Raw genomic sequence first — 26736 nt, forward strand, 5'->3', positions numbered from 1 at the left:
AGGCACCAGCCATAAGAGCGGCGGGAAAAGCATGGTACCAGACAATGATCTCAGACAGTGATTACACCGAGTTTGATAACTTCTCCAAGTGGCTCGGCGTTAGTCAGTAATCTCATCGTATCTTTCTAGAGGAAATGTTTTTGTTTTCAAAGTAATCTGTTGTTTTTTGTGGGATCTTATCTGTCTTCTTTCTCGGATAATGGAGACAATTTATTTAAAGCTTTTTTCCATGTGTTGCTTATGTTTTTTTCTTTGAGTTTGTTAAATGGGTCATTGAGTCAAAAACTATGAACAACTTTAGTTCGTTTTACTACCAATGTGTTACTATGAGTTCTTCTTTACCAGCGAGCAGCTGTCAGTTACGACAACTTCTGTTGCTTAACAGATGGCGTGATTCTATTGGTCAAACCTGTTTTTGTCGTTTCCCATGTTGTTTCTGGAAAGCGCGCCAACAATCGGGTACACGTTAAATCACTACCGTCATCTTTGCGCATACTATTAAGGGAAACTAGAGACACATTGCCCTGCCCAAGAACCATCCGACCATCGATTGCCCATTGTTAATATTTGATGATCTGCTATTGACGATCGATCCTTCTTTCTGCTCCTCCATTAACTCCGATCTTCAGGTTCCTCTCTCTCTCTCTCTCTCTCTCTCTCTGTTGTTGAATATATCCATGATGATGATCGAGAGGTTATGGGTTTCCTTCCGTTTTTCGAGTTTGATGATCCGTGGATTGCAGAAAAGCGGGTGAAGCCTTGAATGGCGAAGAGATACCCAGAAGTAAGTGAAGAGTACCAGAAAGCCGTCCAGAAGTGCAAGAGGAAACTCCGTGGTCTCATCGCCGAGAAGCACTGTGCTCCCATCGTCCTCCGTCTTGCGTAAAATCTCTCTCTCTCTACTTAGGAAAATGTTGTAATTCATAGTGTTGATCGATTTGTCTGTGTGGATGAAGATGGCACTCGGCAGGTACGTTTGATGTGAAGACAAGACGGGAGGGCCTTTTGGGACGATAAGGCATCCTCAAGAGCTCTCTCATGAAGCCAACAATGGCTTGGAAATAGCCGTCAAGCTTCTCGAACCCATCAAGCAACAGTTCCCCATCTTGTCATATGCTGATTTCTACCAGGTAAATCTTTATTACCACTCTCTGCTAAAGATCCTGCTGAGTGTTAACCTGTTATCGCCCCTAAGATTAGATGCTTGGCTTAGAACTAAACCTTATTCACACGGTTTCAGTGATAGAGCCATATGTCCGTAGCTGGAGAAAAGAAATTTAGATTCATAATGCTTAGAAGAGACTTCGTCTCCTCTTCAATTTGATAGTATGTGAGTTTTCTTGCTTGTTGTAGCTGGCTGGAGTTGTTGCTGTCGAGATCGCTGGAGGGCCTGAGATTCCGTTCCACCCTGGTCGACCGGTAATTCAGTTTCTTTGTTATGCTGTTCCTAGATACACTTGACATACATCAACATTGATGATCTCTGGTCTTAAACACGGATGCACGCATCTGTCTTATGTTTTGATGATTGTGGACTGAAATTCCAAGCTGTGTGGAAGTGTATTCTTCATAAATTTCTCTTAAGATTTACTTCAAGACTTAACGGAGTAATGTACACGATCTTGGTGACGAGTTGTTGTACTGAGACTGCTTTGTCTTAAATTTCTCCCACAGGACAAAGTCGAACCACCCCCAGAAGGTCGCCTTCCTCAGGCTGTTAAAGGTAAACGATTCTGAAAAGGTTCATACTTTATCATGGAAACATATTAATTTTTTTGTATGCTTTTATAAAATTAGGCGTCGACCATCTGAGAGATGTTTTCAGCCGCATGGGTCTCAGCGATAAGGACATCGTCGCATTATCTGGTGGACACACTCTGGTACGCATCCATCCATTCCTTCGTTCTTATTTCAGATAAACCCTGGAGCTTCAACCATTTGTGTGATGGGTGTCTGGACTGTAACCTGTTCAGGGTCGGTGCCACAAGGAACGTTCGGGATTTGAGGGGCCGTGGACTCAGAACCCTCTCATTTTCGACAACTCTTATTTCAAGTAAGTAGTGTTCTGTCTTCTGTCTTCATGCTGGGACCAGCTTTTTATCTCAAAAACATTGGCTCAATGTTTAAGATCATTCTTGCTCCAATATATAATAAGGTCCTCCTGAATCCTGATAAATGTACATTGAGACGCATAAATCTCTCTTATGATATCACATGAGCTATACACACTCTACAAGGACCTTCGTCAAGAACCGACCAGGCTCTTCGCTGGCTTCATTATAAACCATTTCACTTTTGTGTGTTCGAATAGGGAACTCCTCAGTGGAGAGAAAGAAGGCCTAATACAGCTGTCAACCGACAAAGCTCTTCTAGAGGATCCTGCCTTCCGACATCTGGTCCAGAAATACGCTGCGGTAAGTACGTACATGACGCATTAACTCTAGTTTCATTGGTGACCAGTGGCTGAGAGGTAACAAAGTCATCTTCAAGGTCCTGATCGATTCCACTTATGGAGAGGATGTAATTTTTGGACCAAAATGATCTATACATAAAGGCCGATCTCGGGTCTAGGATGGATGTAGTCGGACCGGGGGCCGGGGACCATTCTAGTAATAATAATAATAAAAAAAAACTTTAGTTTCATTGGATCATCACCTGAATCCACAACACAAATCATATTTCTCCCCCAGGATGAGGATGCCTTCATCGAGGACTATGCCGAAGCTCATCTCAAGCTATCGGAACTCGGGTAAGCGATCGTACCGTCACTTCGTCTCTCTGCACATCATCTCTCGTCTGATTTCTGGGTGTTGTGAAAGAATCATCGTTTTGGCGATGAGTAGTGCGGTCGGGGGAACATGCATGCTATGCCCTGTCGCTTTCTTGTTCGTCAAGTTACCGTATGAGTGGCGTGTTGTGTTGTTGTGTTTCTGTGTAATGAAATGAAATGATGAATATTAGCATGTGATAATGGTCTATGAAATCTGTGTTGTTCATAATGTACAATCATTACCACTCCCTCCCTCCCCTCAATCTTTATATGTTTTTTTTTAATTAAAGAAATGATTTAATAGAATCCGAAACCTGAAATTTTGAATCGAATGATTTTCATTAAATTAGTATTATAAATTAGATGGTTATAACTTCTTTAATTCATTTTTCCAATATAACAAGTTACTTATATAGGGGAGATAATTTGGTTGCTTTGTATCCGAGTGAGAGACATTAAACATTTAATAAATAAACAGCTTACGACTAAATGTCTGGACCCAAAAAAAATGCGTCTCCATGTATTTTTTTTTTTTTTTAAATCCCCTAATCAAAATGATATAAAATCTTATTTCGCATCAAATCACCTTAGATTTCGTGTTTTCAACAATTACAAAAACAAACGGTGGACCCAAAACTGCATTTTCATCAGAAATGCTTAATTACTTTTGGTAACATAATAATTAAAAAAATGCATTTGATTTTCTTTATAATCACAGATTAATTGTACGGCCGCACACCTCTAAATGATGACTCGTGTCACACGTAACCATATAAGGCGGTGCTCCTCATCCCCCGGTCCCACAAAATTATTTTTGAAAAATAGTTAATTTTAAATATCCTCGTCCCTTGATCTCTACTCGTATTATTTATGACCGTCCGATGCATAGCTTCTTCTGGAGCGTACCCAATCTCTCGGTGTTGGTTTCCGCAGAGAATAGTTTCCCTCGGACATTAGAAGTCTAAATTAACCATCAGCGCCTTAGCAAATAAGCAAGGAAAAAAAAAAGTATATAGATTATCTGCCATACGTCTTTATCCATTTGATTCTTGACCAGAAGGCAAAATTTCGCGGAAGATAAACCCTAGATTCTCTTCGTTTTTCTTCAACCTGGGAATCAACTTAAGGTGTTCGATTCCGATCGGAGACCCGTTTGATTTCATCGATTAGGTATATCAGGAGAGAAAAGAAGGGGACTTGAGCATGTGATTGTGGAAGTTTTTTTTTTTTTTTTTTTCATTTTCCCCTTCTGTGATTTGTCAATGTGATCCTGATCTTCACTTCTCAATCTTTGTTTTCTCTGTTGTTGTAGTTGTTCAATTCTGCTATTGCTTATTGTATTTTCCTGTTTCTTGCGAGTTTTTTCTTTTTCTTTTTTTTTTTGCCAAAGAAAAGAACTTTTCGCCAGTGTAACCTCTTTGTGCGGATGGCAAAATTTTGATGTGGGGTTGATCTTCTATGTCTTTGTTCGTTAGTTTCTGGAGATTTTGATAGTAATGGTGTTGATCGCGTCACAGAAAATCCCCGATTTTTCTTCTTTCTTTTGCTGTTTTCTCTTCACTAGTTTTGGTCAGTGCTTGAATCTTTGACCCATATTGATCTTTTTGTTTTCGGTTTGTCTTTTATTTGATTTATCGACGCGATTTCACCTAGGAATACCTGTAACATGATGCACTCTTGTTGAAGAATCTGGGAAACTGATAAAAGTGATGGAGAACAGAGGTCAGAAGCGCATGGAAGTGGTGGAAGATCTACCTGCTGATAAGAGAGCTTGTAGTTCCTTGGAGTTCAGGCCGAGTGCATCTGGCTCATCGGTTCAGGCTCAAGCCAATGGCACAAGTTCAGGAAATGAAAACCATGAGGCTGATATGGATACATCTTCATCTGTTTCACCTTCCAGCCGATCAGACGGAGATCCGGAGAAGGATTCGGAATATGGGTCTTGTGATTCTGATGATGCAGAACCAAGACAGAGGGTTCTTCAGGAGTATCAGAGAAGTAGATCATCTGGTGATCAAGGGAAATTGAAGTCTCTCTTATTGAGTTTGAGTGAAGGAACCGACCCGTCAGCTCAGTTAAGTGCACTTACAGAGTTATGTGAAGTGTTGTCATTTTGTACTGAAGACTCTCTCTCCAGCATGATGGCAGACATGCTTTCCCCGGTGCTTGTGAAGTTAGCTAAGCATGAGAGCAATGCAGATATCATGCTGTTGGCGATTAGAGCTATAACTTACTTGTGTGATGTTTTTCCGCGGTCAACATCTTTTCTCGTAAGACATGAAGCTGTTCCTGCTCTCTGCCAAAGACTAATGACTATTGAATATCTGGATGTTGCCGAGCAGGTAGCTTATGTTGTTAATTGTTTTTGTTACATGATCGTGAATGATCACAATTACTGAGAATTTTGTTTGATGGGTATTTCCTATCATGGTCAGTGTTTGCAAGCACTGGAGAAAATTTCAAGGGATCAGCCACTAGCATGCTTAAACGCTGGAGCCATCATGGCTGTACTTTCTTTTATTGATTTCTTCTCGACAAGTGTACAGGTTAGTAGTCTCAAGCATGCTATCGTTGCTGAATTGATCTACCCTTGGTTGGTGCTAATTAGACGACTACATTTTATATTGGATTTGCAACAGAGAGTTGCAGTTTCTACGGTGGTGAATATATGTAGGAAGCTTCCTTCTGAGTCCCCTTCTCCTTTCATGGATGCTGTTCCAATATTGTGCAATCTTCTTCGATATGAAGATCGACAGGTCTCTGTGATGTTCAGTTCTTATATTCATTTCTTTGATTAAAAAGATCTTTACATATCTGTATGTATAATCTGTCTGTTTCCCTTGCAGTTGGTTGAGAGTGTAGCTATTTGTTTGACAAAAATAGCAGAGCAAGTCAGTCAATCACCAGCTATGTTGGATGAACTATGTAGGCATGGACTAATTCATCAGTCCACACATCTTTTGAACTCGAATAGCCGCACTACCCTATCCCAACCTGTTTACAATGTATATGAGATTTCTCCTCCTTTTGCATGTTTCCGCTGTAGTACTTCTTAGGATCAATATGACAGAAAGGTGTTTTGGTTTGGTTGGCAGGGTTTGATCGGATTGCTCAGAAAGCTTTCTTCTGGTTCAGTTGTAGCTTTCAGAACTTTATATGAGCTAAACATTGGCTGCAAACTTAAAGAGATTCTGTCTACTTATGACATTTCTCACACAATTTCTTCTCCACTTCTCAGCAATGCATGTTCGAATCAGGTTTGTATCTTATATCATGTAGAAACTTGAGTGTGCACCATTCTTATATCCCTCACTACAACATATAGTTGGCTATCAAACAGCTCGTGTTGGAGTGGAATAGTTTCCAACTTTCCATTAAGATTGTCTATCAATGTTTTTCAATTGATGCTAATGATACTCATAGCGGTGGAAAGACATTGTAACTATCTCAATTTCTAGCTCAGGTGCATGAAGTTTTGAAGTTGGTGAGTGAGCTTCTTCCTGCTTCACCTGTAGAGAAGGATAATCAGCTGGAACAGGATAAAGAGACTTTCTTAGTCAATCAGCCTGATCTTTTACAAAAATTTGGAACAGACATGCTTCCTGTTATGATTCAGGTTATTCTCTAACCATAGACACATACTATTCCTTGCTGTATGTGGAAATTACCTTTTGGGCACATTTTTCTCGTGGAAATTGTAATATGTCTGATGAATTCTCTTTAGGTGCTTAACTCTGGTGCCAACCTATATGTTTCCTTCGGTTGCCTATCTGCGATTCACAAGCTGATTTGCTTGAGCAACTCGGACATTCTGGTTGGATTGCTGAAGGATGGCAACCTTTCAAGGTAAGTTTGTTTGTAGAATTCTCTGGAGAGCTTCCAAGGTGTGTCTAAACTCGGGTTTTCTATTTCTAGCTGACGATGGTGCTTTTCTTGATGTGGCAGTGTTTTGGCCGGTGTTTTTTCGCGGAAGGATCATCATGTGGTCATAGTAGCTCTGCAGATTGTTGAAGTGCTTCTTGAGAAATACAGAGATGATTTTTTGAACTCCTTCATAAAAGAGGGCGTCTTTTTTGCAATTGAAGCACTCACTACTTCAGAAAAAGGGCAACGGTACGCAGTATCTGGTTTCATTCAAGGCACAGCCGACCCTTCGCAAAAGCCTTTTACACGGGAGGTTTTAAGATGCTTGTGTCAGATTTTCGGAAAATCCCTTTCTTCTACACAAGCCTGTAAGATCGAAAAGGATTCCGTCTACATTCTTGCAAAGCATATTAAAGAGTGTTTCTTTGGACCTGATGTTTTCGACTCTGAGAAAGGTTTGACAGATGTTCTCCACAGTCTCAAGAACTTATCAGTGGCGCTTAGTGATTTGATGACCATGCCCGTTGATTCCCACAGTCTGCATGGTGAGCAATTTTATTCCATATGTCATCAAATTATGGGAAGGCTGAGTGGAAGGGAATCTGTGTCCACTTTTGAGTTTATTGAGAGTGGGGTTGTGAAGTCTTTGGTAAACTACCTGTCTAATGGTCTGAATAGGAGGGAACTCGGCAAAGATAATGCTGTGTGTGATAGTTTACTATTCATTGGTGAGAGATTTGCGGTGTTCGCAAGATTGCTCTGGTCTGATGGGGAGTCAACTCCATCCATGTTAATAAGTAAGCTACAGAATTCTCTATCTTCTTTGGAAAACTTCCCGGTTATCTTAAGCCAGTTTTGGAGGCAAAGGAACTCATTCGCGACTGTTCCAAATGGACGTTGCACAAATCATCCATGTCTGAGAGTTCGCTTCCTGAAAGCAGAAGGAGAGGCTTGTCTACGTGATTACTCCCAAGACTTCATCACTGTTGACCCATTTTGCTCCTTGGACGCTATTGAGTGTTACCTGTGGCCTAAAGTTAATACAGAGCGCACAGATTCTGCAGAAGGGAAGGATCAAACTACAGAATGTCAGTCTCCTCCTCGTCTACAATCAACTTCAAATTATAGTCCAGGTGAAAATTCGGGTCATATGGAAACTAAGAGTGTGGCCCCCAATGCCCCTGAGGCTCAGGTAATTCTAAAATCCCCCCGGTCGTTAGCCTGAAAATAGTGCCTTTAAAAATTAGCATGTCTGATAATCTTTTTGGCTGGTTTTCTTCTTTATTGTTCAGTCTGAGCTCTGAAGAGAGCAATTAATATAAGACAATCTGGTTCTCTTCTTTCTGTGATAGTGCAATTAGCAAAACTTTCTAAGATGAATGTAAGATAATCGTTTTGCTAATTCTTTTAAATTTAAGATTGCATTGTCATTAGCTCGTATTTGCTCAATGTAAATCAAACGTGGTTACTCAACTGCCACAAGTGTTAGTCTGCCTACTCGAGATGAGAAATTATTAAGGATTGCGGTAGGACTAAATGCAAGTATATTTACTGCCATTATTCATCTTTCTTTTTCTCTTTCTATGAGACTTAATCTCATAGAAGTATTGTTCACAAGTGAATTGGTAATTATTTTTTATCATTGGTTTACTTGGCATGATTGTTTGTTCTTATTGGTGTATTCTTTCGTATTCAGGGTTCTCAAGAGGAAGACAGGCCAAGCGGTGGTTCGGGAAATCCAGATTCTGTCACCTCTGGTGGGGAAGAAGATGCTTCGCCAAAACTTTTGTTTTTCCTGGAAGGGCATCAAATGGACCGATCTCTGACTGTATACCAGGCAATCCTCTGGCAGAAATTAAAAGCAGAGGAAGAGACCATGAATGGTTCAAAAAATTGGACTGAAATACACAACATCACTTACAAAAGTGCTTCAAAACTTGGGGATTTTCCTAAGTCTCTCACTTCGCCAGGATCAGTCGGGGATGATGTTAATAAGTATGATGAATACTCTCCGTTTTTATCTTACCTATTCACTCACAGACTTGCGGCGCGTTTTGACAAGACAAGTCCAACATATGATATATTGTTTCTTCTTAAGTGTTTGGAGGGCATGAACAGATTCCTGTTTCATTTGATGTCTTTTGAGAGGATACTTGCTTTTGCTGAAAGTAGGCTTGACAATTTGGAGGATGTAAGGGTACAAGTTCATCCAGTTCCACATGCTGAATTTGTTTGCAGTAAGCTTACAGAAAAACTGGAGCAGCAGCTGCGTGATTCTGTTGCTGTCTCCATTGGTGGTCTACCATCATGGTTTAATGATCTGGTGGCATCATGTCCATTCCTATTTAGTTTCGAAGTAAAAACTAAATACTTCCGACTGGCAGCATTTGCCATGCAGCAGGTTCATCATCATCATCATCATCCACATCACCCTAATGGTTCCAATAGTCATGGTGAAGGGCGCCTAGGGACAGGCAGTTTGCCACGTAAAAAGTTTTTAGCTTCCCGGGAACAGATTTTAGAGTCTGCTGCAAAAATGATGGAATTACATGGCCATCAAAAGGTGGTCATCGAGGTGGAATATAATGAAGAAGTTGGAACTGGTCTTGGGCCAACACTAGAGTTCTATACCCTGGTTAGTAGAGCATTTCAAAAGCAAGGTCTTGGCATGTGGAGGGGTGATCATAGCTCCTTTGGTGGAGAGATAACTAAGGACTCTGGAGTTGTGTTGTCTGCATCAGGACTCTTTCCTCGTCCTTGGTCAGGCAATTATCCCGATGTGCTCCAGAATTTTGTCCTCTTGGGGAACGTGGTAGCTAAGGCTCTTCAAGATGGACGAGTCTTAGACCTGCCTTTCTCCAAAGCCTTCTATAAACTGATCATTGGACAGGTAAAAATGGTTTGCAGACATTACACATTCGAATCTCTTTCGTGCAACTGTCAACCCATCTGATGGAGAATTTTCTTTTAGGAGCTGAGTTTATATGATATCCACTCATTTGACCCCGAGCTCTGTAAAACGCTGCTGGAATTGGAAGCTCTAGTGTGTAGGAGGAGATTACAGGAAACAGCAAATAACAATTGTGGAGCAACCAAACTTGATGTATGGTTCCGGGGCACCAGAATTGAAGATCTTTGCCTTGAATTTGCACTGCCTGGTTACCCTGATTACAATCTTGCTCCCAGTTCTGATACTGACATGGTACGTGATATTTTAGTTTTGTGGTCAAGTCTCTTTTTCTCCTGCAAAAATGTGGGACTTAACTAATTTATTTTCTATCTCTCTAGGTAAATTTGAGTAACCTTGAAGATTATATCGAGGCCGTGGTCAATGCCTCAGTACACACTGGGATCCAAAAACAAGTGGAAGCATTTAGAACCGGGTTTAACCAAGTGAATAGTCTTTTCTTTGGACTTGCGTTTAAAATTGTCTTTCTATGAATTTCAGTTTGATTACTATCTATATAGAACTACATGGTATGTTTGACTTAGTGTTGTGCTAATTTGGATTCTGTTTATTATATTTTCAGGTTTTCCCTATTGAACATCTCCGGATATTTAATGAGGATGAACTAGAACTTCTGCTGTGTGGGGAACGTGATATCTGGAATGTATGTAAAGACTTGTGATGTTAAATGTTGCGGTTCAGAATATGCCTATTGATCAACTAACAAACTATGTTGTCTTTTCAGATGAATGAAGTTTTGGATCACATCAAGTTTGACCACGGATACACCGCGAGCAGCCCGCCAGTTCAACATGTTGGTTTTTCCCTTCTGCCCTCTCTCTGATAATTCATGGTCCAAGCTGCTAAATGGTTCTTTTTGGAATTTCAGCTGCTGGAGATTCTACAGGAGTTTGACAAGGATCAGAGGCGAGCCTTTCTGCAATTTGTAACGGGGGCACCTAGGCTTCCTCCTGGGGGTTTGGCATCTCTTAATCCAAAACTAACGATTGTCCGGAAGGTCCATTTTTGTTTTCATTTGTCCATTTTGCTATACATCTGATAAATGTCTTCCTCTGGTTCATCGCCTCTACTTACATTTTTTTTTTCCTTTGGGCAACAGCACTGCAGCAACTCTGTGGAAACTGACCTGCCAAGCGTGATGACATGTGCCAATTATCTGAAGCTTCCCCCATACTCTTCCAAAGTTATTTTCCTCCTCATTTTCTGCACCTCTTGTTCCAATGTTTATGTATATACACAAAAACAGGTCTCAGAATCTCACCAAGGGGGGTTTTTTTGGTGTTGGATGCAGGAGAAGATGAAAGAGAAGCTCATATATGCGATAACTGAAGGTCAAGGGTCCTTCCATCTGTCGTAGCTTGACAGATTTGATGAAAGTCTGTAAATTAGTAGGAGTAGGACGAGGAGGTGGACTTTGGTTGGTTTGTACAGTTGTGAAGAGAGGGCGGATTGTTGGAAGTACAAGAGGAAGCTCTTCTCCACTTAAAAGAAAGAAATGGGTTTAGGAGTTTGTACATAAAGAAAGACTTGGTAGAAAAAAGAACTCTTGGCTGATGGAAAGCTGTGTACAGGGGAAGTTCCAAACAGTTTCTATGCAATTAACTGGTACACTCTCTCTCTCTCTCTCTCTCTCTCTCTCTCTCCACACACACACACACAATTTATATAAATATATGTATGTATACATATGCACATACACATCTCTGGCTGGGTGTATGTAATGGTGAATATATATGTATTGAGGTATGCACTCTCTTTGCTGAAGAAGATGATAAGCAAATGAGCAGTTGGTCTGTGCTCTCTTCTCCTTAAGAGTAAGAGGAAACTGCAGAAATTTAATGTAGTTGTCAAAATAACTAAACTCAGATGTTACTTCACCTTAGATATAAATGAATACAGTGAGAATTCCATTATGATCCAGAAAAAAAAAACTTATGTAAATGTTGTTTTCTTCGGTCCTTTAATCATCTAAAATCGTGTGGTCTCTATTTTTCTAAGATATAATGGATGTAGTCTATTATGGTATTATCACTTTGCTCATCAATGTTGGTCATTGTCTCTTTTCTAGACAATTGTCAATTTATTTTTATAATTAATTTTAATTTTTATAAAACAGAATCAATAATTTTTTTAGTTAATCGAAATAACATCCTTTTAATTTAAAAACCTAAAAAAATTATTCTTCAATTTATTAGCGCACTTAATGATTTTTATTTATAGGTATTGTAAACAGATTAGCTTTTATTTTAATAAGATAATTGTAAACATTTAAAAATTATTAAATTTGATAATATAATATTGAACTCATCTTCATCTAATTTTGATATTATCCAGTATCATTTAAAAATAGTACTTTTTATTTAATGAATTATTTTTGTAAATATACTTCGTGCGATTTAGATATATTTAGCTTATTTTAATCGTCATATATTTTGTCTATTTATATACATTGATATACTTATTGGTCATGCACAAAACTTAAGGAAACTACGTAAAAATCTGTAATTTAGAAAGAAAAAAAAAAAGACGAATCCTAGATTTCATCTATTTGTATTAATTTTTTTTATAAATCATAATAAGAGTTTTTGAGGAATAAAACGCTCTGATGTTTAAAAAAAAAAAGAAGAAACGGTGAAAGACGTCCCACGCGCTTTCACGCATGTCATTTTGTGATTTTGAGGAAAAAGACCCAAATCTGTGGGTTATAACCTATCGATTTTACGCTCACGCGCTCAACGCGCACCAAATGCGCGTTGGAATACTATGACCCCCACTTCCGTTATTCTTCTTCCTTCATTTGTAATATAATTTTAAACTCAAATATAACAAGTTCATCCTTCGCCGAGTCTATTAAATTTTTATTTAATTAATTATATTTATAAATATAACAAGCGGTACTTAGTTATAATTTTAATGGCTCGACGTCTGATGCGGAGTTTAAGCTTCTCGTTTCTTGCGAATTGCGCCTCACTGGGCATCCATCCTCCTCTTTTACGCCCTCAAAAGCCCATCCTAGGCCTTGTATTCAAACCCAACTCTCCAATTGTTACAACCTAAAACTGGGGGAGCTTGGTTTTCCCATGTAACAATAACCTGGTCCTTCACTTGCATCAGGAAGCTACACATACATAAGCCACCATTCACTGCATTCATGTATCTGCAGTGTATACTACACACCATACTATACACTATACTATACACTATACTATACCCTGAATTGTCATGTGTAAATCAACGTTACTCAACCCAACTCTCCCTTTCGGGGAATGTCTCGTTGTGGTTCAAAAGTAGTAATGCACTTGACCACTACGCCTCTGAAATATATAATATACATATTTACTCCTAGGGGTCTGGATAAGTGCTTTTACCTGTGCTCTGCAGCTACCGCAGAATTCCCCTATCATCTTGACCTGGACGAAGACTGACTCGCCCGAGAATAAGAGGATGAGAGGACCTGCTTAATATGAAATTTTAGTCCATGTAAATAGCTTGTTCAACAAGTATACAATATATATATATATATATATATATATATATATATATATATATATATATGCCCGCTTATATTCAGTGTTTTTGCTGCCTCTATTCCATTGAACGTGCCCTAGTTCCTGAGTCAGGGATGAGGCAGAAGCATACCTGATAAGTCTTTGGCCCTTTCTTCAGCAGGTAACCAGCAATGTTCAGATTCTCCAGAAAGGTGTCTATATCAGGAACTCTTAGAGCAATCCTATCAGCCAAACTATACATCTCCTGCATTACAATTTTTCCAGTACCAAGTTAACCATATATAAAAACACACTGTCACAAGGCACCACAGTGAATATTGTAACGTATGTGCATACGGAGATCGAGAAACAGTCTTTCTGCTGCAGAGCCGATTGCTTATCAAGAGCGCTCAAGAACCGCTTTGCCTCTTTTTGCTGACTCATTCCCCCACTCCGACCAAAATCCACAACCCCATGTTCATCTACAAACTTATCGTACAGGGACTCTTTCATAATTTCAACCGCATCCTGTAAAAAAAATAATAATAAAAATTCGGAAAAAACATGTAAAGAGATCTTACCAAGTACCAAGAAAGTTTACCGTCCAGACAAACCAACCAATACAACTTTCAAAGCTAAATATTTTAGAACTTAACTTATGATCTCTCTCGCCAAGTTAAACTTATTCAATTAAACTATCAGAAGTGATAATATTAATACTTAAGTTCAAGCTTACCAAGGCATCTTGAACTGTTATTTCTTCCCTCAAATCTACCCGAGCTCTAGCTTCCGCAAGCCTGACCAAACTTTCCAGTTGTCTAGCCGTTATTGGTGTACAATCAGCAGATGTGTTATGGTCTCTCAGCTTCAAGTAAAACTTCTGTATGATATCTGCTGCTGGCTTTGTCATCCTGAACATGATATAAAAATACACAGGTAAGTATCATATCATATACATCGCTTAATATAAATTGTAAAAAGCGATAAGTTTGCAGCAGGAAAGAAAGACAGAATAAATTACTTAGGGTTGACAAAATTCCGAGCATAAGCAATGTATTTCCTGAGCAGTTTGCCAGGGACAGGAACAAACTCATAATCATTCTTCGGGTCAAATCGCAGCCTTGAAACTAGAGTACCACCTGTTGCATTTATATCTGCATATCCAGCATCCTGCGAAGCTGCATTGTTTTTCCAATCACAACGAGAAAGACAAAGGATCATATTATCTGGCTAGGTTATGTTTACACTAGCTACCAAACAAAATAGAAAAGGAAAATCATGTAAGTAGATCACCTATCTTTAGCTTCTTAACCGCAGGTGAAGTTTGGCCGTTGCCAGCATGAAGCTGCAAGAAACATTTACATAAATAGCAAAAATCAACTTACCATGTTCGATGGCTTTCAACAAACCAACCAGTGCACCAATAGAGTAAGAATTTCTAGAAACAATAATGCTACTTTTATTCAGAAAGTATTTTATTCGAGTTTTTAGAATGTGATCAGATTCAAACGTATGGCTATTGCAGTACAGATTTGATAATACCCCCTAACGTCCTGCATCACGAGAATTGGGACAGATGGAGACAGAGTCTTACCAACATAATATGATCCGAGACTCTTTTGTCGAGGAGCTCATCGGGTTTATCAAGCAAAATAAAAACCAGATCAAATCGTGAGAGGAGGGCAGCATTCATTTTCAAATTTTCATTCACGGTTTTTGCGCGGCTGCGATCAAATAGTGAAAACAATGCGTCAGTTAAAAGTAGAACATAATCTTTCCTGTGTCTATCCTGTCCCTAACCTCAGATGATGCAGGGAGCTTTTTAACAGATCATAAACATGACTCAAACAGTTACACAAGATGTAATGGCACATAAGACAGTGCAAACAAAACAGCAAATAACCAAAACCAAGGGTCGCATAACAATTTTTGCTAGAATCATAATCATGTTGCCACGGTAAACATATTGTGCACACCATCAAGTCCAGCAGAAGTTATTCAAGCCATAACATTCTTGGAATAAACTAACAGAATAAATATTGAGAAAAGTACTTGTAATGACCACCAACAGGATTTGCTGCTGCTAAAACAGAAGTCCGAGCTGACAGACTTGCTACAAGCCCAGCCTTTGCAACAGAGACACACTGTTGTTCCATTGCTTCCAGTAATGCCTGTGTCAATGCAGTGTAAGTAAAGAGAAAATCAATGTCCACATCAGAAGAGGTGAAATTGGAAAAGCAAACCTGGTATTCAGAGGACATTTTGTCAAATTCGTCAATACAACACAATCCACCATCTGCAAGTACCATGGCACCTGCCCATAGGATAGCACTACGTTCACAAGGATGAAATTTTGTCTTCTTAACCCACAATCGGATGAAACTATATAAAAAAATGTGATGCAAATGCAACCTCCCCCTAGTGTGAAGTAATTTGATAACGATATCTTGATATGGTTCAAACACTTCTGAAGCTATAAACCCTTTAATGTACTCATTGTACCTAATGCAAAAGATTTGTCCTCTGAAAACTACCCATCAGTACTAAGAATCTGTAGTAAAAGTGACATACTAACACTTGAAAAAGCCTAATAATTCAAAACAATCATCTGTGCCTCGTGCATCGGATTTGATGGAAGGAGCATTAGCATCGCCTACCTATTACTAGCATGATATATGTATCCCACTTAATGTGTGACAGTTGTGGAGTGATTAAAAACTCTCTATCAACAGCATCAATTGTACAAATCGCATGCCATAATCTAAATTTCGTATTAGCTTATATAAAATGGAGCGAAGGAGCTACCAGCCTCAAAAGCATAGTCACTTGTCATGGAATCTTTCACTACAGCAACGGTGAGTCCTGCATTAGTTGTTGCATTACCACATACATAAATTCCACGAGGAGAAATGGACGTCGCTGCTTGCAATAGCTGGCTTTTTCCCAGTCCAGGGTCACCTAGCAGCAACAAAAAAAACACAATTTCCACGTGAAAAAGAAAAAAAGGAAACAGTTATACTCTGCAGCACACCTTCAATATAGTGGACATTGCACTCTCGAGTGAGTTTATGCTAGTAAAATTAGCATTCTCTAAATCTTACCAACAATTATGGCATGAATGTCGCCTCTCACTGGAACTTTGTTCCGATCCATTGAATGCTTTCTTACACCTCCAAAAAGCACTAACGCTATTCCAGCTGTTTAGAAGATAATAAGGTAAAAAGTAAAGATGTGAGAAACTCAAGTCAATTAGTTAAATGGGAGCCACGTGGTAGTATTCGGTCTAATAGTATTTAACTACTTTGCCTCTATGTACCCACAACAAATGTACTCAACCTTTGACAATTTCATGTCCATAGATAGACGGACAGATAGAATGAAGGATCTGACGGAACACATCCGAACCATATTCCTCTTTAAACTTCACAATAAATTCCAAATCTTTCTGTGAGAATGAGAACAAGTCACCAACATCTGTATGCCGGATACTGTTACTAGGATCTTCTGAGTTCTCAAATGCAGACTGCTGCTTGGCGTTGCATATTGAAACTGCCTCAACGTACAAATAATAAAATCCTTGATTCTTGGATTTTGATTTCCCTGAAACATATAAATGTTTACAGTTTGTAAATACTGAGCTGAGGGACACAATCAGAATCTTTGATGATATGATGATCATGGCATTTAATACAGGTAATGGTGCATTATTGGTATTAAAGGAAAATAGACGACAGTCAGTTAACCAAAATATGCTCAAAAGTCGAAAGAGACGTGAAAAAACAGTTCCTGTTTTATTTTCCAGTAACAAATTGCCTATGCGACATGACATATCTATTTGGGCATCCCTTTAAAATAGAAACCTATGGCGATTAGATGTCTTACAATAAGAACAGTCGGGGCATAGAAACATTTGAACGTTATGGAAGAGCTCTGCAAAGTTAATGAATCAAACTTTATACTGTACCTCCTCCAATATCCATGTAATTATTGATCACTGCTATAATCCCTGTAATAGTCACCACATCACCCGGAATACATGTGTCAACAAGATCTTCGGTCAGCTCACATTCCACGGTTCGAGGGACCCGTCCTTCTTCATGGTCTTCAAGCTTTTGTAGCTCCTGTATCCTATGAAAAGAGTTGGACAGCAGATAAAATATGGCAAGGATCATACACTACAAGAGTACCAAAATTAAGACAGGATGCTGAAAATTGTGATGAGATGGGAATAGAGGAGTACCTAATTTTCTGAAAGTCAATTGTTTGAGCAGAAGATCGAATTGGAATAAATGTCCTGCACTTGCATCCATGTGAATCACAAGTTTGCGGAGGTGAAAATTTTCCGTCAGAAAATGTTCGTGCAATGCTAGTTTTGCACTTTGCACAGTCAAAATTCATCTGTGTGACAAGCGGCTTCACTGTACTAACTTTAACAACAGTGCCATGTACAGATACAAGCTTTCCTGACATTTCAAAGGGCAAAACCATGGTCCATCATGGTGTGCCTCACCTCTCATGAGATTTATTAAAAAAAATGACACAACAACATACCGATATATGCTGCTCTCAAATTTTTCAAGGTAGTCAGGGACTCGGGATAATTATGCAGGCGAATATTTACCCTCTTCACATCAACAAAGTCATTTGTTTCCCACTGAGCCAAAAGAATCTGCAAAAGATGTAATATATGTCCAATTGTCCATCACATGCAAACCATTGAACAAAAAAACCTGATGAGTAATCATGTAAGCACAATACCGTACCTTGTGGACAGCAGCACTCATGCATCGGATCACCACTTTCGGATTGTTCTCCAGATTCAGAAAAAAGTTATCAATATGGCAGAGTTTCTTGAATTGTTGGAGATCAAGAGACAAGGAGAAGCACCCGTTACCTTCTTCCTTTGCCTGTTTCGTTCCCGTCGAATGTTAACTTTTATACGAGAGAAATTCATGAACCGATCTATGCCGCAAATGAAAGTCTAGAACCCCATAACAACTGAAGGTTATCGGAAATTCAAATTGCAAAAAGAAATCATCAATGACGCAGTTGGTCAAAATATACCGTACAACATCTATATTCGTGAAAGTTACAAGATATTCAAACTTTACAGAGTATGATATGAGTTCGAGTAAGATACCTGGGAAACCAGGTTGCGACAAGGCGGAGACGAGAAGAGACGGAGGAGCTCCGCCGTGAGCAGCAACTTCTCCTCGTCGACGGTGCATGTCTCGCTGTCCCTGAAGTAAACAGCTAAGACCTGAGCTATGTCGATCGAATCAACTCCGATTGATACCCGGCGCTTCGAGATCATGCTTGTTCCGCCATTATCATCACCGCCGTCTCCAGGGCCGCCGTTTCCGTACATGACGACTGGAACGGAGAATCGCCAGCCGCTGGTCGTTCACCTTTTACCCACTGGACGGTTTTGGCGGGGAAAGGATTAGGGCTTTCAATTTGAGAATATTCTCATTGACCAAAACCGTAGTCTAATACACCGATTATGCAAACGACATCCACCAGATTGAAATTGTGAACAGAAACATGAAATTTACCATTTCACCACGTATTGATTAGACAAGAAAAGGGAAGAGAACAAAACCTCAACTCCTGCTGTGGACTGAAAATCAAACAGCGAATTTCAAATCTTCGGGATCTCTATCCATACAATCGGAGGGAATAAAACACGAATGACAAATAGAAGCGAAGAAGAGATTGGAGTCCGCAAATACCTCGACGAATTCTTCTTCTTTGATCTGAACCACGCATTAATTAGGGTTTCCAGAATCAACATAGAACCCTTTAGCATGGGCGCTGAGTTAACAGAAATCAAGAGAGAGCGGAGACAGATTTCCAGTGATCAAAGAAATGTGTGTGGGTTTGAGTTTAAGTGGGTCCCACCGTGGGAGAAGACACCAGATGGAAAAGGAAACTTCGTCCACAGCCGTTGGATCTAAAGAACTGTAACGGCTATAACGCTAACTTTCCTTCCAAGGGTTTAATAATTTCTCTATTAATTCCGATTCACAATGGATTAAAATAATTACGGCGTGCCACGTGGACAGTTTCCAGAAAATAAAGCCCAAAGATGAACACAAAACTCCACGAACAGATTAAAGATAATAGTACAAGTTCTTGTTCTTGTAAAGAAAAGCACAAAACCAAACTTCAGGCCATAACAATCAGATTAAGACCTGGGCTTCTCTTTCTTCTCCTTGAAGAGGGCCAAGAGGGAGACACCAGATACCTTCACCACCTTGAACCTGACTCCGGGAATATCTCCCACGGCATGTCCCTTCCGACCAAATCCCGCAATCAAGACCTCATCCTGTAACGCAATCCCACGGTATTATCAGAACAAAACAAACACACGGGTACCCGATGAGGGCATTCGAGCTTTCGTTTCATCAACTCACGTTTTCTTCAATGTAGTTCAAGCAACCATCGTTGGGGACAAATGCAGCGATCTTCTTCCCGTTCTTGATCAGCTGAACCCTAGCACACTTACGGATAGCAGAGTTCGGCTGCTTAGCCTCAATACCACTGCATACATCACACAAGTTTATTCAGGCTAAATGGTAATAATATCAAGCTTGTAGATGTATAGGGAATGGGGTTGAATATGCAGCCTTACATCTTCTCAAGGACAATTCCTTTTGCGTGTGAAGACCCGGCAAAAGGTTTCTTCCACTCGTTCCCAAGGTGAGACTTCTTGTAGGACTTGTCGGCCCACCTTTGCCTTCTGCGGTGGTTCCGCAGCTTGCGGGCAGCTCCCATACCACGTGTCTTTCTGCACAAATGAAGCACCACAAGAGAATAAGAATCTCAATTCTTGAAATTCTGAGAATCCCATCAAAACCGCACACAGCCCGATATTCAGGGAATAAAGCATTCAACATCTCAAAAATTGAAGATAAAGTGAATGTATCACATAAGAATAAGAATCTCAATCCTTAAAATTCCGAAAATCCCAACAAACAGTAAGCAACCAATATTCAGGCAATGCAGGATTCAACCAATCCAATATTTCAGGTAAAGTGAATGCTACTTCAGGATGAAAATCTCTTAGACTCCCAAACAAACGAAAAACATGGCTCCACTACCAACTGAAGACTTTTTACACAAAAACCAATATGTAAAACCATAATAACTCAGAGGAACATGTGCATTGAAGCAACTTATCAAGTACATGACATGATTCTATCGAAAACCAATCCGTACAAATACCATACATTTATTCTTAACTCACAGGAAACTTTCCGACAAATGTCACCACACTAGAAACGCAAAAACAAACGGACACTCTACACCAGAGCAGCAGAACCATTCAAAACCCTTACAGAAAGAAGACTTTCAACAGGGAAACAAATAAGAAATCCAGGAGAGAACCTATATTCGCTTCACACCTCAAAACGCATAACCTAAAATTTCCAAATACAAAAACATAACAAAATCCCCTGGTTCAAACATCTCTCTACAAGAATCAGAAACAGTGAAAATCTACCGAATTATAAAACAATCACTTGACATATGTCACTTAGATTTAGAAAACAAAACATCTAATCAAAATTCAAACCGTGCCGAGCAAAAGACGAACCATCTCTAAGATCACAACACAACGAAATCCATTATCCAATCTCGCTTGACCGAAACAACAAGAACATGGCAACATAAACAAAGGACAGAGATAGAAGATGAATAACCAAAGAGAAAGAAGCATACCCCATGTTGACGAAAGCGAGAGTGCGGCCACAGAGGAGAGAGTGCGATGAAGCAGGAAGCTGAAGCGGCCACAAAACCCTAACGGGACAAGAATTTATATAGCACGACACCCTCGTAGATATAACATCTTATTGGACCTAAATGCCCAACCAAAAAAGCCCATATATGTATGATAAAAAAAAATCGGAATTCCTATGAAACCCAAACATACAAAATATCACATCACTGGTACCAAGTAATTTTAGTTTTCAGTGGGCCTACAAAGCCCTAATAATAATAAATGGGCTTAATTAAGCCCAGTGACTTCGAAAACGAATTTGTGAACCGTTGGATTGCAACGAGATCTCGAAAATGAATGGACGGTCATGATTAGCGAGAGTTCAAACGTTCGATGGAGGGGATAAAAACCCCGTCACCTTAAAGTATACGCTACGTTAGAGAGAGAAACATTCTCCGAGTCACGTGCACCTACCCCACCTCGCCCGTCTCCACGTCAGCAACTCTTCCCCCCCTACCCTTTCCTCTGCAGCGAAAAAAACCGGCTGTAGCAGGTAAACAAAAAGCACGCTTAAGAGACCTACCAAGCACCCCCTACGCATCATGCACCGGCTCAGCCGGTCCCCCACGTCCCCACCAAACCGTTAACACTACGGCACATGTCTGTCAACCTACGTGGTCGAATTAGGACCGTCCATTTTAAAAAGATGCGATCCGATCCTACGGTGCGTAGTTGTTATTCGCCGCTCTTAATTGAGCCTGTGGAAATCAAGAGGAAAAAGGAAGCTCGAGAAGCTCGTCAATGGCGGATTGGATTTTTCGTTAAGCAGTCAAATCGAGAAAGCGAAGGAGAACAAAAAATAAAAATAGGAAAGAAAAAGTTTTGTTGAAGAATAAATCGTGGATTCGAATTGGACCATAATCAGCATCAAGCTGTTCCCGCGTCATATGGTAAGAGAGACTTTTGTCTTCTTTCGCTTTCACAAAAGAGAGATTGTGATTCGTTTTGGAGATGGTCGGTTAGGTTTTTCTTCGATTTATTTAATCCAGAGAGAGACCTTAAAAAAATGGGAGCTTGAGTTTCACGCTTGTAAAGGTGTCAGTGGCAGCTCTTTCTCGCCTCTCTCTCTCTCTCTCTCTCTCTTCTCTCTCCGTCGGCTCATAAATCTCTGTTTACAGATGTTGCAGTAAACAGTTGCCTCGGGTTCGGATTCAGATAGGAATTCGGATTCACCGAGGTTGAAGTTGAGGAGGTTGTTCGTTGTTGATTGTGAGATCCCGGGGTTGAAGATGGAGGAAATGAGAGGAGGCGTCCCCACGTGGCAAGACGAGTTGGCGAGTCTTGTCGACACCGGGTTGCGATACGATGGAGCTCAGGTAGGTCTGTCGGTACCGGAATCCGTGCTGAAGAGTTCGGGTTTCGGGTCGGTGGATGGATCCGGATCCGAACGAGTGGAGAGCTTGAAGGATCAATTGACTGGGTTTATGAAGTCATGGGGAGAGATGCTTCTGGACCTCGGGAAGGGATGCAAAGACATATTGCAGCAGACGGTGGTCACTGAGGACTCGTTCGTGATGCAGAAGCTCGGGAAACCGGCGGCTAAAGTGTCGAAGAAGCTAAGCTTTCTGAACGAGTTCTTGCCTGAGGATCGTGATCCGGTTCTTGCCTGGCCTGTGGTATTCTTCGTCTTCCTTCTAGCACTTACAGGTAAAGACATGGTCTTTGTGGTTCTGCAATAGTGCCGTTTCCGGGTTTGTGTTTGGGTGATTGCACCATTGAAATGGAAAGTATACTGTAGGTCTCTTCAATGGTGCTGGAGGTTTTTTACTTGTGAAGTTCTGTAGCCTTCATGATGGTTTGAATCTTCTCTCTTAGGAATGTAACCAATGTGCGTGGTTGACTTAGTCTGTTTCAGGGTTTTCTGCGTCTGATTGCAGTAGATTTGATTCATTGATGAAGCATGTGTCAGTTGATTTCCATTAGATTTCTGTTTTATGAGTTTTGTTAGTGGACAACATGGTAGTCATGGAGCAACATGGTAGTCATGGAGCAACATGGTATCATGTTTACTGACATGTTCAGCTTTGAAATGCAGCTCTAAGATTTAGTTCAGAGAATGATGGAACAGTACCAGTGATAAAGAAACTCCGGTTACATCCTCTTGGTGCAAGACATGTACAGCTTCCAGACGGTAGACATTTAGCTTACCAGGAGCAAGGTGTTTCAGCAGACAGAGCAAGATATTCTCTAGTTATGCCTCATTCTTTCCTTTCCTCTCGACTTGTAGGTAGAAAACGAGTCCATTTGTTTCAATTATGTCTCCAAATGCTGTTAGCTCTTGTAGATTTGAGTATGAGCTGTTTAGGTTCCTGCCTCTAACTCTTCCGAGTAATTACTTAATCAAGGGATACCCGGAGTGAAAAGATCGTTGCTAGAGCAATATGGTGTTCGGTTAGTGGCGTACGATCTTCCTGGGTTTGGAGAGAGTGACCCTCATCCTGGTCGGAACCTAAGCTCATCGGCCTCTGATATGATAAACTTTGCTTCTGCCATTGGAATCAAAGAGAATTTCTGGGTGCTGGGCTATTCCAGCGGTAGCATGCATGCCTGGGCTGTAATGAGATACTTTCCTGACAGAGTAGCTGGTATGATGATCTTTCCTTGCACTCGTTTTATGTTGGATCTGAATAAATATCACATAAGCACGGTTATTTATATATCAAACTAAAGATTGCATACCCGGTTGACAGGAGATGAAATGACAAGAATCTTACACGCATAGCTTTTGTTTTTCATGAATATGCAGGGGCAGCCATGGTGGCTCCGGTGATCAATCCATATGAGCCAAGCATGACCAAGGAAGAAATGGCAAAAACATGGGAGCAGTGGTTAACACGAAGGAAATTCATGTACTTTCTGGCACGCCGGATGCCGAGCTTTCTTCCCTTCTTCTATCGTAGATCCTTCCTCTCTGGCGAGCTCGACCATCTGGATAACTGGATGTCTATATCATTCGGAGAAAGGGTAAGTCTATATTCATCACGGGTTCTTGGTAAGAAAATCAACTTCATTGTGGAGTCGTCCAAAAACACAAGTATTGCTAAACCCAATGCTACTGTCTCTTTATACAGGATAAACTTCTGTTCAATGATCCAGCTTTTGAGGAGTTTTACCAGAGGAACGTAGAAGAATCTGTCCGACAGGGAAGCCCCAAACCATTTGTCGAAGAAGCTGCAATGCAGGTATCGGACTGGGGGTTTAGCCTTACCGAATTCCGCGTTCAGAAGAAATGTAGACGAGACAGCGTCCTTTCATGGCTCATGTCTATGTACAGTGAAGCTGAATGTGAGCTGACTGGATTTCAAAAACCCATACACATATGGCAGGTTTGCACCAAAATACCCCATGTATCTGTCTCTATATCCAATTACAACAGCATAAACTGATGAACAACTGAAGCAAAAGACTACGCAGAAGACAAAACAGTAGTTCATGTCTGAAATCTTTCATTTGGGATCGCTGTCTCAGGGAATGGACGACAGAGTTGCTTCCCCCTCGATGACAGAATACATAAGCAGAGTTGTTCCCCAAGCCGTGATCCATAGGCTCTCGAACGAAGGCCATTTCTCGTACTTATTTTTCTGCGAAGAATGCCATAGACAAATCTTCTCTGCCCTTTTCGGAGAACCCAAGGGTCCGCTCGAGAAAGTAGAAGAAGCCACAGAAGCCGATGCACGAAAGGGTGCATCAAATGAAGCCACCAAAGAGTAAGGAAAAAAAAAAGTGAAAACATACAGAGACTTTGAAGCCTTCATGTTTTTTTGGGTGTAAATACATCAAAGAGAGGATAGTGTTTTGTTTTTTTGGTGGAAATGTTGAGGGTTGTAGGCCTCAGCGAAATTCACAACAACGCCAAAAGCTGTCTAAGAGGATCATATATATTTACATCTAACACCAGCAGAATTATTAGCAGTGTCAATAGCTGAAAATGAAATATTAGAAATCAATTTCATATAATAGCGTAGTTTATTCATCATTATTCAATCGCCATGCCTGTTATACGTTTGTCTTGAACTCGGACATCACTACAAAACCGCCTTCAGCTTCTTTGGTCCCTGAAACATGATGTTTTTACATAAAAGGGATGTTGACCTTGAAGCATTCATGAGAGAACAAAAAAAAAAGGATTCAGGAACTAGTAAGAGGGAGCTGTCCATCTCAATGGAATCTCTCCTTTTTTTTTATGAATGGAACGTTAATCCATTTCAACGGAATCTCTCCTTTTTTATGAATGTAAGGTTAAAAGGCGGAACCGCCGCCCTTGGACCGACCGAGCATCAAATCTTTGGCTTCGTTGACCTTGGAAGCGAGGTAGTGACTTCCTCCCGCATCGGGATGGTTAGCCACCATCACTCTCCTATGTGCTTCCTTCACTTTTTCCGCCGCCGTGCTTTCTCTGTTACCATAAATGGAAGAAATACATCAGACCCCACATTACCTTACACCCGAAAATGATTCCAAGAAAGCAACATACACTCTTTAAGCCAAAAGGATTCATCAGGAGAGCGTTGTTAGTCAAGAATTAACTGTTCAAATCTCATAAAAGACGTGAGAGTTGGAATAATTTTTTACTATACATTATATAGATTGTGGGATGCATTCTTATGCAAACTTCCGAGGATTAACCAGCAGCAAAAAATAACAGAAATGGCAGCTGAATCCTTTGTGCATTCCAGGAAAAAAGATTGATTACCAACATGTGGTTGAATCCCCGAGTTACTTTGCCTAACTAGCTAAACTGCCCGCTTTCCTAAGGGAAAAAGCCCAAAGACTACAAGTGTGTCACATTGATTTCCCTCGCCCGTCTAATAATTGAATTCTTGTTCATGGAACGTATTTTCGGAAGGTTAAGATACGGGAATGTACCTCACGCCGAGAATAAGTGCAGCTTCTCGCCGGGTCATCGTAGATTGGAAGCCACCTTCGTAAAATCTGCGCATTCTAGGCCTCGGGGGTCTAGCCTTGAATGCTTGCCAGGCTTCCATACCATATTTACCAGCATATGCAGCAGCAGCCACTGCTATGCCTGCTACTATTGGCGTAACCTTTACCCAGAACCAAAAAAAAAGGAAGAAGAGAGAAGTATCTTAGCTAACAATGCCTGAGCCCTACAAAGAAACTACTGAACAGATTCACCGGTAACTCGCTTTTCCCAACGTTCTGATATGAAAATAAAGTTGGTATCAGAACATATTCGATCCCAAAACAATCTATACAGAGATTTATCGGATTTGTGTTAGGACATATTCCATCCATGACTTAGCAACCTATGTTCTCGTAATCGATGAAAACTAAGGCTATAACCTCCAGCACCCAGAAAGGAAAACGAAACTGACTCCAAATCAAATTCGGACATCCAGATTCTCCCCTAATCACTCATCTAGAGAAAGAGAATCGATTCGTGAATGACGAAAACGAGACTTTACAAAACTCCGCCGCCGACATAGGGATTCCGGAAACCTATAATCCCAAATTCCAAAATCATCCAACGAGGAGGACAGAGGCACGAAATGTCAAATTCCACATGCGAGATAAGGAAAACGGAACATAAAAAACGCATAAACTTACCATTATCCTCGCTGGTATAAGCTACAAGATCGAAAGAAGAAAAGGAAATCAAATGCTCGTGTTCGGTCCTCGCACCACCAACTTGGGGTTTAGACTTTTAGGGTTCTTGAGAGGAAACTAAACATTTGCAGGTTTTTCTGGTTGTTTCGCATATATATACACATATATAGAGAGAGATTTTATATCTTTGTCACTAAGTCGGTTTGCGAGAGTCAAAGTCAAATCCTTCCGGTTCCTCTAGAGGGTTCTACCTGGACCTTGTTAATGGCTCAAGTCAAATACATCATTTTTTTACAAA

General features: G+C 40.4%; 7 protein-coding genes across 14 annotated transcripts in view; 4 read left to right on the forward strand and 3 right to left on the reverse strand.

Moving 5' to 3' along the window:
- LOC104816315 (60S ribosomal protein L4-1-like) overlaps nt 1-313 on the forward strand; it is a 2056-nt gene extending 1743 nt beyond the window's left edge. Inside the window, exon 3 of one of the 2 annotated variants that reach the window (XM_010545061.1) lies at nt 27-313. In XM_010545061.1, coding sequence (XP_010543363.1) covers nt 27-110 — 84 coding nt within the window. In that variant the 3' untranslated portion in view covers nt 111-313. Of the gene's footprint in view, nt 1-2 lie in introns of both variants that reach the window. The other variant, XM_010545060.2, reaches the window with a different exon arrangement.
- Nucleotides 314-424: 111 nt separating this feature from the next.
- Nucleotides 425-3009, forward strand: LOC104816316 (L-ascorbate peroxidase 2, cytosolic). The gene is given in 10 exon segments (XM_010545062.1): nt 425-629; nt 744-882; nt 957-985; nt 988-1130; nt 1354-1419; nt 1675-1723; nt 1798-1880; nt 1974-2053; nt 2312-2414; nt 2691-3009. Coding segments are annotated over 9 exon segments (735 nt in total). The 5' UTR covers nt 425-629; nt 744-763; the 3' UTR covers nt 2754-3009.
- Nucleotides 3010-3772: 763 nt separating this feature from the next.
- LOC104816317 (E3 ubiquitin-protein ligase UPL4) lies at nt 3773-11223 on the forward strand. The gene is made up of 17 exons (XM_010545063.2): nt 3773-3940; nt 4424-5112; nt 5206-5316; nt 5410-5526; nt 5617-5775; nt 5866-6027; nt 6234-6386; nt 6495-6616; nt 6716-7826; nt 8331-9524; nt 9606-9836; nt 9923-10027; nt 10165-10245; nt 10327-10395; nt 10471-10599; nt 10702-10785; nt 10894-11223. The coding sequence occupies exons 2-17, from the start codon at nt 4480-4482 to the stop codon at nt 10957-10959; spliced, it is 4527 nt and encodes a 1508-aa protein (XP_010543365.1). The 5' UTR covers nt 3773-3940; nt 4424-4479; the 3' UTR covers nt 10960-11223.
- Nucleotides 11224-12482: 1259 nt separating this feature from the next.
- On the reverse strand, nt 12483-18938 carry LOC104816318 (probable DNA helicase MCM8). 5 transcript variants are annotated; one of them, XM_010545068.2, is made up of 19 exons: nt 18823-18938; nt 18231-18508; nt 17854-17997; nt 17642-17759; nt 17331-17553; nt 17055-17218; nt 16427-16690; nt 16192-16287; nt 15896-16048; nt 15334-15404; nt 15143-15261; nt 14685-14814; nt 14384-14435; nt 14112-14268; nt 13827-14001; nt 13448-13618; nt 13242-13355; nt 12971-13056; nt 12483-12701 (listed from the first exon to the last, which is right to left on the reverse strand). In XM_010545068.2, the coding sequence occupies exons 2-18, from the start codon at nt 18456-18458 to the stop codon at nt 13003-13005; spliced, it is 2433 nt and encodes an 810-aa protein (XP_010543370.1). In that variant the 5' UTR covers nt 18459-18508; nt 18823-18938; the 3' UTR covers nt 12483-12701; nt 12971-13002. The 5 variants fall into 5 exon arrangements, with proteins under 5 accessions (XP_010543370.1, XP_010543369.1, XP_010543368.1 ...); XM_010545067.2 differs by having other exon boundaries at nt 12483-12720; XM_010545066.2 differs by adding an exon at nt 18693-18710 and having other exon boundaries at nt 12684-13056.
- A 223-nt stretch (nt 18939-19161) lies between these two features.
- LOC104816320 (40S ribosomal protein S23) lies at nt 19162-20915 on the reverse strand. The gene is made up of 4 exons (XM_010545070.1): nt 20813-20915; nt 19725-19880; nt 19507-19633; nt 19162-19418 (listed from the first exon to the last, which is right to left on the reverse strand). The coding sequence occupies exons 1-4, from the start codon at nt 20815-20817 to the stop codon at nt 19278-19280; spliced, it is 429 nt and encodes a 142-aa protein (XP_010543372.1). The 5' UTR covers nt 20818-20915; the 3' UTR covers nt 19162-19277.
- Nucleotides 20916-21585: 670 nt separating this feature from the next.
- Nucleotides 21586-24776, forward strand: LOC104816321. 3 transcript variants are annotated; one of them, XM_010545071.2, is made up of 7 exons: nt 21586-21760; nt 21989-22517; nt 22906-23097; nt 23216-23455; nt 23617-23834; nt 23942-24196; nt 24339-24776. In XM_010545071.2, the coding sequence occupies exons 2-7, from the start codon at nt 22100-22102 to the stop codon at nt 24579-24581; spliced, it is 1566 nt and encodes a 521-aa protein (XP_010543373.1). In that variant the 5' UTR covers nt 21586-21760; nt 21989-22099; the 3' UTR covers nt 24582-24776. The 3 variants fall into 3 exon arrangements, with proteins under 3 accessions (XP_010543373.1, XP_010543374.1, XP_019058399.1); XM_010545072.2 differs by lacking the exon at nt 21586-21760 and adding an exon at nt 21888-21905; XM_019202854.1 differs by lacking the exon at nt 21586-21760 and having other exon boundaries at nt 21912-22517.
- Nucleotides 24777-24891: 115 nt separating this feature from the next.
- On the reverse strand, nt 24892-26571 carry LOC104816322 (mitochondrial import inner membrane translocase subunit TIM14-2). The gene is made up of 3 exons (XM_010545073.1): nt 26439-26571; nt 25737-25915; nt 24892-25266 (listed from the first exon to the last, which is right to left on the reverse strand). The coding sequence occupies exons 1-3, from the start codon at nt 26439-26441 to the stop codon at nt 25110-25112; spliced, it is 339 nt and encodes a 112-aa protein (XP_010543375.1). The 5' UTR covers nt 26442-26571; the 3' UTR covers nt 24892-25109.
- Nucleotides 26572-26736: the final 165 nt, after the last annotated feature.

The sequence above is a fragment of the Tarenaya hassleriana genome, unplaced genomic scaffold (genome assembly GCF_000463585.1).
Source record: "Tarenaya hassleriana unplaced genomic scaffold, ASM46358v1 Cleome25, whole genome shotgun sequence".
NCBI lineage: Eukaryota > Viridiplantae > Streptophyta > Magnoliopsida > Brassicales > Cleomaceae > Tarenaya > Tarenaya hassleriana.

What these genes read in the sequence shown, in the direction of transcription:
- LOC104816317 (XM_010545063.2), top strand. Translation starts at nt 4,480, where the DNA reads ATGGAGAACAGAGGTCAGAAGCGCATGGAAGTGGTGGAAGATCTACCT. An exon ending in TATCCCAACCTGTTTACAAT is followed by an intron (nt 5,776 to 5,865) that starts GTATATGAGATT and finishes TTTGGTTGGCAG; the next exon opens with GGTTTGATCGGATTGCTCAG. An exon ending in TGCTTCCTGTTATGATTCAG is followed by an intron (nt 6,387 to 6,494) that starts GTTATTCTCTAA and finishes AATTCTCTTTAG; the next exon opens with GTGCTTAACTCTGGTGCCAA.
- LOC104816318 (XM_010545068.2), bottom strand. Translation starts at nt 18,458, where the DNA reads ATGTACGGAAACGGCGGCCCTGGAGACGGCGGTGATGATAATGGCGGA. An exon ending in GTCGCAACCTGGTTTCCCAG is followed by an intron (nt 17,998 to 18,230) that starts GTATCTTACTCG and finishes GGAACGAAACAG; the next exon opens with GCAAAGGAAGAAGGTAACGG. An exon ending in AAGACTGTTTCTCGATCTCC is followed by an intron (nt 13,356 to 13,447) that starts GTATGCACATAC and finishes ATTGTAATGCAG; the next exon opens with GAGATGTATAGTTTGGCTGA.
- LOC104816320 (XM_010545070.1), bottom strand. An exon ending in GGAATTGTCCTTGAGAAGAT is followed by an intron (nt 19,634 to 19,724) that starts GTAAGGCTGCAT and finishes TGATGTATGCAG; the next exon opens with TGGTATTGAGGCTAAGCAGC. An exon ending in TGAACTACATTGAAGAAAAC is followed by an intron (nt 19,419 to 19,506) that starts GTGAGTTGATGA and finishes ATTGCGTTACAG; the next exon opens with GATGAGGTCTTGATTGCGGG.
- LOC104816321 (XM_010545071.2), top strand. Translation starts at nt 22,100, where the DNA reads ATGGAGGAAATGAGAGGAGGCGTCCCCACGTGGCAAGACGAGTTGGCG. An exon ending in CTTCCTTCTAGCACTTACAG is followed by an intron (nt 22,518 to 22,905) that starts GTAAAGACATGG and finishes TTTGAAATGCAG; the next exon opens with CTCTAAGATTTAGTTCAGAG. An exon ending in CCTTTCCTCTCGACTTGTAG is followed by an intron (nt 23,098 to 23,215) that starts GTAGAAAACGAG and finishes TACTTAATCAAG; the next exon opens with GGATACCCGGAGTGAAAAGA.
- LOC104816322 (XM_010545073.1), bottom strand. An exon ending in GCACTTATTCTCGGCGTGAG is followed by an intron (nt 25,267 to 25,736) that starts GTACATTCCCGT and finishes TTATGGTAACAG; the next exon opens with AGAAAGCACGGCGGCGGAAA.